The sequence below is a fragment of the Schistosoma haematobium genome, chromosome ZW, assembly GCF_000699445.3.
Source record: "Schistosoma haematobium chromosome ZW, whole genome shotgun sequence".
Lineage (NCBI taxonomy): Eukaryota > Metazoa > Platyhelminthes > Trematoda > Strigeidida > Schistosomatidae > Schistosoma > Schistosoma haematobium.
Genome location: NC_067195.1, coordinates 62,875,656 through 62,889,959, shown reverse-complemented (window position 1 = coordinate 62,889,959; position 14,304 = coordinate 62,875,656). Strand labels below are relative to the sequence as shown.

Here is a 14,304-nt window from a genome sequence, read left to right as displayed (position 1 = left end):
AAACACCTTTGTATTACGGTGTATTACCATAACTGACATTACCAGTTAGTTTTATTCTTAATCACCAGCCAAGAATCCCTTGTAATATATATATATATATATATATATATATATATATATATATATATATATTCAAACAAACCAAACGAAATCCTCATCAAACGGCTAGATGTACAAGGGAGTATATTAGTTTTCAAAATTACTTTTCAGTACATTAAAAATAAATTCTGATAAAAGACCATATTTCATAGGGCCAGTTGTGTCGGCTGTGATAATACTGTCAAATACATGATGAAGGACACAAACGAAACGTTGAAGCAAAATGAATATCACTTAAAACTTTGTAAATTGATGAAAACCTTGTAGTTTGTCGAGACCCAATATGTTGCTAATACCTGTTGATCTATTTTTAGTATCGTGAGTGGTGTGATTTCAACCACTCTTCCTTATCGTCTGTTTTTTCTAATGTTCTGACTTGTCTCGTTTGATTATTATTTCTCATATGTATATATTGTATCAAGTTAACGTGCGCTCAGATTGTTCGAAATTCATTAGAATTAATATGTGACATGATTTTGATAAGCTTGATTCACTCATTATTAACCGTGTCAGGTGTGAAGAAAGTTTTCATCGAAGATAATAGAAAATGGTCACACAACATCGTGAGTTGATTGAAGTTAGACATCAAAACCACGGGATCCTGGCTCAGCAGTCTAGGTTCTAAAAGTCCAACTTCCAATTTCAAAGTCGTGGATGCTCACTTCTGAGTAGCCCCATGCAAAGATGGAACGTGCGCCCACTGTTTCCAGGTTTACAATGGTTATCGAACTTAGATCGGTTCATGATTTCAATGAAATATAACAATCTCTACAACCCTATACTAATACTATAAAACAGTTGATTTCATCTGTAAATTTTTTTTTGACTGGTTTATCGAAATTTTGATTTCTTAATAACAGACACCTACATCTTTTCTATAAATTTCCGCAACTCACAATACTCAAAGAATTTATGTTTATACAAACATTTAAGTGTTTCTATAAATCCTTATTGTGTTTAATAACTTAAGATGCTTGATTTTGTGTTGTTTAGTATATTAGAAAAAAAAGAAAGTATAAATAAAAACTAAAAGAGACATTTTTGAAGAGTTTCCAAATAAGATTTTTTTTTCACAGAAATTCTTACACTTGTTGATTTGAATGATGAAATCATTGATTCAATGAATTTTCTGTAAAAAAAAAATAGTCTGAAATAATATATGGGAAATTTCGATCTTTTAAAATGTAAACGTTGACAGATTTTTGAAAGTAAATCATCACGGATACAAATGAGTAAAACGTGTCTAAAGTGTAAACACATTGTCCAATCAATTAATACAAGTGTAACTGTCAATTAATCATATATTTTCAGAAACGGAACAAGTAATTTCAAAGTGATGGTACTTACATCATTTTTGTTATCTGCTGTAATGACTGTTTCGATAATCATCTCAATTTGTTTATATGTAATTTGATTTTTATTCATTACTTTTCTTTTTATAATAAAGTAGTAAATGTTGCGCGTAACCAATTTGAAACTTAAATATACATTTTCAGTTGATGTTCTTCGTGAAATTATCTCGTTTGGGTTACCACTGAATACTATGGAGAACTAGATAGATGTTTCTTTCTAGTACGGAATTCCTCATCAGTATTCACCTAAGAGCTTTAAGTTTCATTGTGAACACTTAGTCATTATAACCACTGGATTGTTGTTTAATTATACACATATCGCACCTCATTTCAGACATTTTGGGAATAAGACAGTTGTCATCAATTATGTTATGTAATTGTTTCACTTTACCACGAATTAAAAGAGATTGAAAATCAGTATCATTTATTATTAACCCAGTAGCCCTATTGGTTTGGTTATCTCAAAGACCAGAAGGACCTAGGTCCGATGCACAGAGGATTCATAGATTTTTATGAAGTCTCGTAATATTATAGTTTCCTTTAGTTTTAATTGGTGCATCAGCTGAGACCTATTCATGACATGTACTATATACAGATAAAATTAATCTCAACAAAAGCACTTACTATAAATCTATCATACTCGATACTCAACTATTGTACGGAATTTTTTATTGGTGATGTAATGCTATAAATACAGTTGAAAGAATCAAAATTTATTACAGGCTACTGTTTACTTTTTATATTTGATTGAAAACACTTAACTACTGAACTAGTTGGTTTCATCATGGACAGTGCTTACTGATGTTTATTTTTCATAAGAAAAGATTTGAGGCGCGAATACTATTTATTATCTGGTAATATCATTATTTATTTATCCCAAACTGAATTTTCATTTTCTTCTTCTGTTTTATTATTTTCCAATATTTTTTAAAAAGAATGTAAATGTTCGACGTTTCGATGTCGCTTTAGTACCTTTTCTCGCATCGGTGGCACGTCTTCTAGTTCGAATGGCTGATTCACTTGCACTAACGCCCACTTCAACTGGAATACTGTCTAGTGGCATAAATAAATTGCGACTCAACTCAAATAGAAATAATTATGAAGAACAGTTAATTGAAATAGACAACGATCCTGACGATGAACCGCATAGAAATACTACAACTGAATCATTAAATTTGGTATCTCCAAGTGCATTATGTCGTCGTTTAAAATCTACAATACAGGCAACTTTAGAAACAGGTGTTCCACGCAATGTACTTATTGCTGCATGTTTAGCTTCAGCGATAGGTGCGGAATCATGGTCATCTCACCTAGGAGCCATAAATTCTGAAAGTGCAGAAGAAGACAATGTAGATAATGTTACTACGGAATCAATTAGTGAAAATTTTGTCACAGATGTTTTTCGTGAATGTCGAGATCCAGTTTTACAGTTAGCGCTACAACAATGTCATATAGAAGCTTTAAATTTCGTTAAATGTTATCCTTCAAATACTGATTCAATTAATCGTAGTCCTAGACATGATATTAACCGACCGAATTCCCCACTCCTTTCAGCTATATGTGATAGTGATGAAGAGAATTTAGTTGAAACATTTTTCCAAACTGATAACCGTCAAATACCACCAGCCGACTTATTACCAAGTTGTTCAGTTGTAGGATCAAATAATTCTTTTGTTATACAATCACCACTAATAAATCAAGGAAATGAAAATTCTTTAAATCAGCCATTTGCTATTGAAAATCAATTTATTCCTGAACCAAATAACTTACGTAATAATATGCCTCACTCTAATGTTTATGCATTGCTTCCACCTACACTTGATGATATTGACCTGGAATGGCGTGAATGTCTTGTATGCTCTGAGAGGAATCGAGCTACAGTCATACTACCATGTGGACATATTATCACTTGTGAAACATGTACGCCTTTGATTAAAAAATGTCTTCTATGCAGACAACGAATCGCTGGATATCATAAAGTGAGTTATCTGCTATTTTCTATACTTTAGAAAGGTTTCATTTGAAGTATTTTCAGTTAGGCATAAATACAATATCGAACAATCAGTGTATGCAGGAAATTAGTAACACATTTATAACAACAGATTTAACTATCAGGTAGCCCCATATCTGAATTTAAAAGATAAGAATACACATCTTTTTATGGTAATACTGTGCCTTCAGAACAACAGTATTAAACTTATCATAAGTATATTGAGAATTTATTGTTACATATCACCTTTTTTGTAGCACAGTTATGTTAGCATAAAATATGTAATCATATCGACCTTACTTTCGTAAATCTGCGGTATCGGATTCTCGTTCTGAATAATTAACTTGGAACAACTGGTTTTGTTGTGTCGTATTTTTTAGTTCCTAGAATAACTGGATATTATTATTTGACCATACTTTTTATGCCATCTAACAAATATATGTGTTAGATTGGTGGATTTTAATTATTTTCTTGTAATTTTGAAGGCCATCATCAACGCCTACATCAAATAGAAATGAAGTTGTTTTAGATTGTTGACCAACTGCTTATCTAGTTAATATCGAATATAACAAACAGCATGGTGAAATTTCTGATTTATACACCGAAATTTAATATCTGGTTTCAGTCAGTTTTAACTTGGTAGATCTTAGATGACAGAGGGCATAAACAGGTAAACCAGATGCCTACATTTCATATTTCGAGTGCGAAATTATACTGCGCAATATAATTTATTATAGTTCCTGACTAACCTCGAATTCATTAAATTAATGTGGGCAATAATAATCTAAAACTTTTAATATTCATTTTCAGTACTCTTAAGGGTTTGTATTAACTCTTTGATATTCATAAACAAGCATATCCATCCGACGAGATTCATATAAGACAAAATTCGCATCGTGGATTGCACTATAATTCTCAATCAAAATTTTGTCTAATTCGTGTTATTTCTACCATTTATAAGTAGAGCTAGGGTGAAGAGCTCATTGCAAAAAAACTATTTATCATCGGTTAACTTGGATTTTAGCTGGTCCGAATGAAAACATGTAACTTATTTTCATTAATCATCCATGACCAATATTCCTTTATTGAAATTTTCAGACAATTTTTTTTACTTTCAGTCTACAAATTAGTACGAATATTTTCTCAAGAGGTTACTAAATCCTCCTAGTCATAAATCATATTTTTTAATTTTACGCATTTCATCCTAAATTGCTTAAGCTCATCAGACTTCTTTTCTAAACTATTATAAACTTTCTCTTTTACAAACATTAGTAGTTAGGGTGATTTCTGCACAAAAGAATGCTTGTAATTTAAGCAAATGTCACCCATGTTTAGCTTCATTTCATGATTACTTCTACAGATAAAGTATTCAGAAAGCTTGTTATTTCACAAAAGTTTACTTTTATTTCAACTTTATTGTCAAGCAGTCATTTTGTTATTTAATGTGGCCAGATCAACAGTATTACTTAAGCAAACTATCAACTGAATTGTTTATTTTACTTACAATGGACAAAAAGATTTGACATACTGACTGACTGTTTATTGTAGTGTTTTATATCATATAACATTGTTAAAATATCGCTTTTTTGACCCAATAATCAATATCTTCTTTTCATCATGTTCATTTTTTATTCTAGTTTTCACTTTGTTGTGAATGTAATCTATCAAATGGTGTCGTTTTAGCTAGACCATGTAATCATATGCTTTGGTGTAAATCATGTCTAAAAAGTAAAGTACAACAATTGGAAATTATTCATCAAATTACAGGTGATATTAGCTTTTATGAAGAAGAGGAAGATGTAATCGATAATAGGAACCAAACTTCATCAACTAACAATACTACTTTAAACAATACTGATTTACTAAATATATCAGCATCATTGCCATCAGGGACGTCAACAATTCCAACAGCTACCTCTACGACACAATCTAGCATGAACTCAAACATTGATGAATTAGACCCGTTATTTTCCACAGAACCTTCAACGTCATCACTTTCATCTGTTAATAGAACAAATGATATAAATTTATGGCGTAATGTACCACTAGGTCGTCTGTTATCGATGATAAATAAAATGCAAAGTTTACTAGATGATTTATTAACTGGAGGCATTTGTTTAGATGGTTGTCCCATGTGTGATAATGCAGTTCAGTCACTATGTCCTGTATTAGTAGCGTGTTCCGGTGTGAATAATCAATCGACTACAATTGCTCTTAGACACAATTCAAATCCGTTTACATTGAATTCTTGTAATTCGATCGAAACTGAATTAAATCCAACCGCATCAAATATTACAAGTATACTACCAACAAATAACTCTGTTTTAACTAATATTCAAACAGACATGCAATTAGTGCAGAATCAATTAGTTTCATGTAAGTTATTTTCCAGAATAAATCCACTTATGTCAATATTAACATGATCAGACCTGCTATAAGTATTCTGCGTTGTTTCCCTCATACAATTTAAACTTGAGTTAAATTAATTTCAGATGGGTTTTGTGGAGATTGTAGTAATTTCAATGGTTAAGATCATGAGTCAGTTGAAGCTAGACCACCATGGAAAACCTGGAAGCACTGGACGGCCGTTCCGTCCCATTGTGGGACTCCTCAGCAGTGTGCATCCACAACCTCGCCCCCTGCGAGATTCGAACCCAGGACCTACTGGTTTCGCGCGCGAGCACTTAACCACTAGACCACTGAGCCGGCATCCAATGGTGTTAATGTCTAACTTCAACTAATCCACACCGTTGGATGCCGGCTCAGTGGTCTAGTGGTTAATTAACCACTGCACTTAAGTGCTCGCGCGCGAAACCAGTAGGTCCTGGGTTCGAATCTCGCAGGGGCGAGGTCGTGAGTGCGCACTGCCGAGGAGTCCCATAATAGGACGAAACGGCCGTCCAGTGCTTCCAGGTTTTCCATGGTGGTCTAGCTTCAACTGACTCATGATCTTAACCATTTAAATTAATTTGTTGTTTACTTTTGTTCTTTGAAGAAGTGAATTGCACTAAGTTAATAAACGTCAGAAATCTAATCTTCTAATCACTGAAACCTTACAAATATATCATTGTTTTTATTTATTAATAGTCTATTTAATGCTAAGCTTATTCGAAACTATGAAGTAACACCTTGGTAATGACACTAATGACACTAATGATACTAATACATAATTTATTTGGGGTATTTATGAGAAGTAGTTATGCTAATTTCTTCTCAAAGAGCTGAAACAATGCTTTAAAAGAAAATCAATAAATAGAAATTTGAGTAATTCAATTTAACTCTTAATGGTGAAAAAATACTTTAGATACTAAGAGTAATAGTAAAACTTTACACTTATTTTTAAATAATTACGTCATGTTTTTTAAAGAATCGATTGATCTGAAAATGCGGAAAAGAGTTTGTGAATTTCAATATGTCTGTCAATATTGGTTCAGTTGGAGTAAAAGTAGAGTAGGTAAAACATTGAAATTTCAGCAATAAATAGGAAACTAGGCTTATAGATGATGTAAAAAACACCCAAAATTTTCTAATTATCTTTTCGAGAATAAGAAATTAAAGTCAAGAATCCATGTTATTCAACAAAACAGAAATCATTCATTGCTTTTTCGAATGTAAACTTTTATGACGTAGAAAACAACCTTGCTAAAAAAACGCTAACCAGAATAAACAAATTAAACCATTTAAACTCTGCACTGGGAGTTGAAGGAAGAATTATGATGCCTCAAGATGAAAGCCGAGATTCTTCGAAAGTCACAAGGCCGATGCCCCTTCTAACAACAAGAGCAGCAACAACGTCCGCACAATGTGGGAGACCGGGAGGACCAGTTAAATAGCAGCGATGATGAAGAGATACAACTTGGTGGTTCGCGAAGTCAGTAAAACCCATTGGACGCAAGCTGGACAGCAAATGTTAGGTACGGAAGAGATGCTGCTGTACTCCGGTCACGAGGAGGAGAATACCCCACACACTCAGGGAGCTGCTCTAATGCTCTTCAAAGAAGCACGAGGTGCACTTGTACGATGGGAATCTCACGGATCCAGAGTCATCAAAGCATCCTTCAAAACAAAGAAGGAGGGGATCATAATGAATGTTATACAATGTTATGCACCCACCAATGATAGCGACGACGACAACAAAGATCATCTCTACGGTAGTCTGCAATCAGTCGTACTGAAGTGCCCAGGAAAGGACCTGACCATCCCGTCAAGAGACATAAACGCCAAATTTGGAATGGACAATACCGAATATGAAGAGCTCATGGGACGACATGCACTGGGAAAGAGAATCGAAAATAAGAAGAGCTTTACAAATCTATGTGCGTTCAACAAATTGGTTATAGGCAGCACAATAATCCCACACAAGCGCATACAGAAAGCTACATCGATATCACCGGATCACACCACAGAGAACCAGATAGATCATATTTGCACCAGTAAAAAATTCACAAGGTCAATGGAAGTCGTGATAAACGGGAGAATAGCTGAGATACCTTCAGATCAACGCCTGGTTGTACCCAAGATGAAATTGAAGCTAATTAAGCATTGGACAGCTGGACAAACATCAGTACAAAGGTTCAATACAGTCTTCCTTCGAGATACTGAAAAACTCAATCAATTCAAGATCATTCTAAACAACAGGTTCCAAGCCTTACAATATCTACTCGAAGAAGAAACTACTATGAAGAAAAAACTAGAAAGGGATCAAAGAAACAATAACTCCAAGATGTCAGGAGGTGCTGGGCCACAACAAGCATCATCATAAGGGATGGATCTATATAGAAACACTGGACAAGATCAAGCAAAGGAAGAACAAGAAGATATCAATTAACAACAGCCAAACAAGAACAGATAAAGTCAAAGCGCAAGCTGAATACACAGGATCAAACAAGCAAGTGAAGAAGAGCATTAAAGCTGACAAGTGAGAATACGTGGAAGACCTAGCAACGACAGTGGAAATATATGAGACAGGAAATATGAAACGACTATATGACACGATGAAAAAAGCTGACAGGGAAATATGGTGAACCAGAGCGACCGGTCAAGGACAAAGAAGGCAAGATAAAAACCACGATTCAAGAACAGAGTAACAGGTGAGTGGAACACTTCGACTAGGTTGCTTACTCCCTCCTTTTCTCCTTCTTCTAGTGTTTGACTTGATCATGAAGACCTTGACATCTGAGGGAAAGCACGGAATACAATGGACAGTTCGGATTCAATTAGAAGATTTGGACTTCGCAGATGACCTAGCCCTACTATCCCATACACACGAAAAATTGCAGATGAACACAACTAGTGTAGCAGCAGTCTCTGTATCAATGGGCCTCAACATACACAAGGGAAAAAGCAACATCCTAAACTATAACACGGAGAACACCAACCCAGTCGCATTTGATGGAAAAACTAAGGAAGCTGTAGAATCCTTCACGTACCTGAGAAGCATCATCGATGAACAAGAAGGATCAGATGCAGATGTAAAGGCGTCAGTAGGCCTCAACATACACAAAGAAAAAAGCAAGATCTTCTAATGCAACGCGGAGAACACCAACCCAATCACACTTGATAGAGAAACTCTGGAAGAGGTGGACACTCAACCACCCATCTGGGCAGCATCATGGATGAAAAAGGAGGTTCAGATACAGACGTAAAGGCGAGGATTGGCAAAGCAAGGACAGCATCTCTACAACTGAAGAATATGTGGAACTCGAAACAATTGACTGCCAACATCAAAGTCAGAATCTTCAATACGAATGTCAAGGCAGTTCTACTATACGGAGCTGAAACGTGGAGAACTACTACAGCCATCATCAAAAAGGTTCAAGTATTTATAAATAGTTGTCTACGCAAGATACTCAGCATCCATTGGCCGAATACGATCAGCAACAGCCTACTGTAAAAGAGAACAAACCAGCATCCAGCTGAGGAGAAAATTAAGGAAAGACGCTGGAAGTGGATAGGGCACACATTAAAGAAATCATCAGACTGCATCACGAAGGAAACCCTAACTTGGAATCCTGAGGGGAAACGGAAAAGAGGAGAGCCGAAGAACACATTGAGCCAAGAATTGGAAGAAGAAATAAATAGGGTGAATAACAACTGGAAAAAACTGGAAAGGATTGACCAGGACAAAGTTGGTTGGAGAATAACGGTGAGCCGCCTATGCTCCTCCATGAGGGGTAACAGGCGTAAGTAAGTAAGTAAAGTAAGTAAGTAAGTAAGTAAGTAAGTAAGTAAGTAAGTAAGTAGTAGTAAGTAAGTGGTAAGTAGTAAGTAAGTAAGTAGTAAAGTAAGTGAAGTAAGTGTGAGTAAGTAGTAGGTAAGTGGTAAGTAGGTAGTGAGTGAAGTAGTGGTGGTGAGTAAGAGTAAGTGAGTGAGGTAAGTAGTGAGTGAGTGAAGTGAGTGAAGTAAGTAGTAGTAAGTAAGTAAAGTAGTAGTAAGTAGTAGTAGTAAGTAAGTAAGTAAGTGAGTAAGTAAGTAAGTAAGTAAGTAAGTAGTAGTAAGTAAAGTGAAGTGAGTAAGTAGTAAGTAAGTAAGTGGTAGTAAGTAAGTAGTAGTAATGAGTAAGTAGTGAGTGAGTGAGTGGTAGGTAAGTAGCAAGTAAGCAAGTGCAAGTGCAAGTGGCGCGCGGCGCGCGCGCGCAGTAGCAAGCAAGCGCGTGGTGTAAGTGCGCGCAAGTGGTGAAGTAAGGTGCAAGGCAAGGAGTGAGCAAGGCAAGCAAGCGCAAGCAAGGCAAGCAAAGTAAGTGCAAGCAAGCGCAAGCGCGAGGCAAGTAGTGAGTGCAAGGCAAGCAAGCAAGAGGAGTAAGTGAGTGCAAGTGAGTAAGCAAGCAAGGCAAGTGAAGCAAGGCAAGTGAAGTGGTGCGGGAAGCAAGCGCAAGTGCGAGCAAGTGGTGGTAAGTAAGGAGTAAGGCAGGTGTAGTGGTAAGCAAGTAAGTGATAGGGTAAGTAAGTAGTAGGTAAGTGCAGTGAGTAAGTAAAGTGGCAAGTGGCAGTGAGTGGCAAGTGAGAGTGGTAAGAAGTGAGTAAGTAAGAAGCAAGCAAGTAGGTAGAGTGAGTAGTGAAGTAAGTGAAGTGAGTAAGTGAGTGAGTAAGAGTGGCGTGAGGGGGGTAGGCGCGCGAAGCAAGTGAAGGTAAGTAGGAAGCAAGTGCGTAGCAAGTGCAAGCAAGCAAGCGTGCAAGTAAGTAAGAGTAGTGAAGCAAGTAAGTAAGTAAGTGAAGAGTAAGTAAGCAAGGCAAGTAGTAAGCAAGTAAGTAAGGGCAAGTAAGTAAGTAAGCAAGTAAGTAAGTAAGTAAGTAAGTAAGTAAGGCAAGTAAGATTCAAATCTCGGGCTTATTGGTTAAAAATTGAATGCCGAAACTACTAGGCTACATCTCTATTTGTTAGTTATTAGTAAACTGCTATTATTATTATTATTATTATTATTATTATTATTATTATTATTATAGATCATTTTCATCTTATGTATTTATCAATCAATTAGATCCTATTCATTAAAAATAAAAATTATTTAAATCTAAAAGATAGACTACAGTATTTAAACAATTTCAAAAAATAAAAATAAAAATAAAATATGAGTTTAATAATGATCTGGTTTTATTCAACTTGATCTTCTTTTTCTTCTAAACAACTATAGAAAACATGAGTCAATTGAGGCCAGACCACCATGGAAAACCTTGGAGCATTGGACGGCCGTTTCGTCCTAGTATGACACTCCTCAGCAGTGATCATCCACGATCTCGAACCCAGGACCTATCAGTCCCTCGCCAGGCGCCTAACCAGCTAGATCACTGAGCCGGCATCCAATAGCGTTAATGTCTAACCTCAACCAATCCACGAAATTGCGCGGCCACCTTCCATTGTACTGAGGAAGACACCTGTTTCTATCCGACATGGATTAGCTTCACTGGTCACGGCTTCTCACCAGAACTCCGAGAATTTTCTCACGAAGCTAGTCACTAGTGATAGGTCCTGGGTTCAGATCTCGAGGGGTGCGGGATCGTGGATGCTCACTGCTGAGGAGTCCCATACTAGGACGAAACGGCCATCCAGTGCTTCCAGGCTTTCCATGGTGCTCTAGCTTCGACTGACTCATGATTTCAATCAAAAACTTAACAGTCTCCACAACCCCTAAACTGATAATTACGGAAAAAGCGATTCCTACTTTTCAGAAAAAAACACATTATCGATTACATTTTCGGGTTATTTTTTCTACATAAACCATTAAGCTTTCACAAAAATTATTGATAAAGTTTGTTTAGCATAGATCATTTGCTTTCACAATTTAATCAGTCATATCATTAATTGTTTCTTTTCTCAGTTTTTTTTTCATTTTATCATTCAACGAAAATAATCTATGCCTTAAGGTTTTTGTCTATCCTCTTTTTCTGTCTGACAACATTCATTTATCTGTTTAACAGGGAAAGACCATTATATATTACATTACAAAATAATAATATTAATCATAATAACGTTCATTGTAAGTATATTTAGATGGTCATAAATGTTCAAATGAAAACTATAATGAAATAAACAAAAAATCACTTGAAATCTTCAAATGTGAAACTGCAATGAAATAAAATTTATTCATTATAATCCTGTAAATATTTGTAGCTCAATTGAGCAAATTTTTTATAGTACGGAGTTGCTTGACATCAGATAATACATTAAGCATGGCGTTTTTATGCATAATGTCATAATACTTTCCTTTATTTATTTATTCAAAGCCATAAACATTAGTACAAGGAGGCACCAACTATGTATATTTGCGTCACACAAATCATTTGATCTGTGTTAAAGCTGGAATACTGTCCGGGTTGCCCAAACTGAAACAGGTGGGTTTTTTTCGGAAGTCACACTCCGATTCTTTGACCTAAAGGTCTGATCCACAAGACAATGGAGGAATGTTAAAAAATGCGGTCCCATGGTAGCTGGTGACTAATAATATGGTTCATACGCCGTTTGTTCCCTCAGAATCCTGGAGCCAATTTGCTCCACTGGTTTGTGATCAGGGTTTTCCAACTCCTCTACGTGGATTTTCCATATCCACCAACCCTTTTAAAGCTCTGGACACTTACTTTTCACCCTCTCAATTTCGGAAGCAACACCCTTGCCGCGAGAAGGTAATGAGTAGGGCTTCCGTGACAGTGGTTTTATACGCGTGACCATGTGAGAGCATTTTGAGAGGGAGAGCTAACTCTCCCCACCTCCGGCTATACCAGGGCGTTTGGTGGCATTAATTGGTAATGAGACTAAGATTGAATTAAGTAATGACCAGTGACAATAATACAGTTGTCATATGGATGAGAACAGTTTTCCATTAGTGTGTTGTAAATAGGAATTATTTTTTGTGCCCCTGTGTTCTGTCTATTGAATGATTCGATCAAGAAACTTTTTAATTATAACGCTTTTATTATACATATTCACTTTTAATCGATCGTCACCGAAATTTTTAATCGATTTCAAAAGGACTGTTTTCTTCATTGAGTTATCTTCAAAACTACCTTGAACATTTCATCTCAAATTTAATCGAAAAACCATAGTATCTTAGTTCACTGGACAAACGATGCTACCATCTAAAAAACATCATATTATTGACAATACTAGTAGTAATCAATCCAAAATTACATCTTGGGAAAATCAAATGAAGATAATTATTTATTGGGACAAAGTAAACAAAACCCAGAAGTAATAGTAGTGTCGTACGTTTCATTCATCACGTTAGTTCGAATCAACGGGAGTTCATACGTAGATATTTTTGACTGCGAAAATGAGAAGCTGGCGGACTCAGAAATGCTTCAAAAATTTTATAAGCGTCTTGCTGACTGGAACAGAAATACAATTGCACACAATAATACGACTAATATTTTGCAAAGATATCTTAAGACAGTTGTACTAATTCTGAAGAGACTCTGAAAGTTGGAGTCCAACAAATTTCTTAACTCTTATAATTAAAATGATGGCTAACATCTTTCTGCTTATTCAGACAAGAGAATCAAAATAATTCCGATTGGTCTACCTTAACTAATTTTGCTATGGGAAATAAAATTAATCAATTAAGTGTATCAATATGATAATTTCCAGATAAATTTCAAGAGTGACCTAAATGTTTTTTAGGACATAATTGGTTCTAAATAATGTTATGAGGATATTGCTAACACAATATTTATGCTTATTTATTATACGAATGTCTTTAACATGTCGAAATTATTTACTAAAATAACTATTCTTTATACCTTTGTTTATTCTACCTCATTGTTACCATGTTTAGCAAAAGTTTATTATCACTATTACTGTAATTATTGTAGTTATGATCATCCTGAAAAATTAGTACACATATATATCAATGGGTAAGATCATGAGTCAGTTGAAGCTAGACCACCATGGAAAACCTGGAAGCACTGGACGGCCGTTCCGTCCCATTGTGGGACTCCTCAGCAGTGCGCATCCACGACCTCGCCCCCTGCGCGATTCGAACCCAGGACCTACTGGTTTCGCGCCCGAGCACTTAACCACCAGACCACTGAGCCGTCATCCAACGGTGTTAATGTCTAAATTCAACTAATCCACGAAATTGAGCGACACATTCACCATTGTCTTCAGTGAGTTACTATCTCACAACAGACCTGGTTGAACTCCACTGGTCACTACTTCTCACTAGAACTTCAGGTCTGTTGTGAGATAGTAACTCACTGAAGACAACGGTGAATGTGTCGCTCAATTTCGTGGATTAGTTGAATTTAGACATTAACACCGTTGGATGACGGCTCAGTGGTCTGGTGGTTAAGTGCTCGCGCACGAAACCAGTAGGTCCTGGGTTCGAATCTCGCAGGGGGCGAGGTCGTGAGTGCGCACTGCTGAGGAGTCCCA

General features: G+C 35.9%; 1 protein-coding gene across 1 annotated transcript in view; it reads left to right on the top strand.

Moving 5' to 3' along the window:
* MIB1 (E3 ubiquitin-protein ligase mib1) overlaps positions 1-14,304 on the top strand; it is a 95,315-nt gene that overhangs the window by 77,773 nt on the left and 3,238 nt on the right. The window contains exons 11-12 of the mRNA XM_051211991.1: positions 2,387-3,430; positions 5,079-5,817. Of these exons, the coding sequence (XP_051072126.1) occupies positions 2,387-3,430; positions 5,079-5,817 (1,783 nt within the window). The remainder of the gene's footprint in view (positions 1-2,386; positions 3,431-5,078; positions 5,818-14,304) is intronic.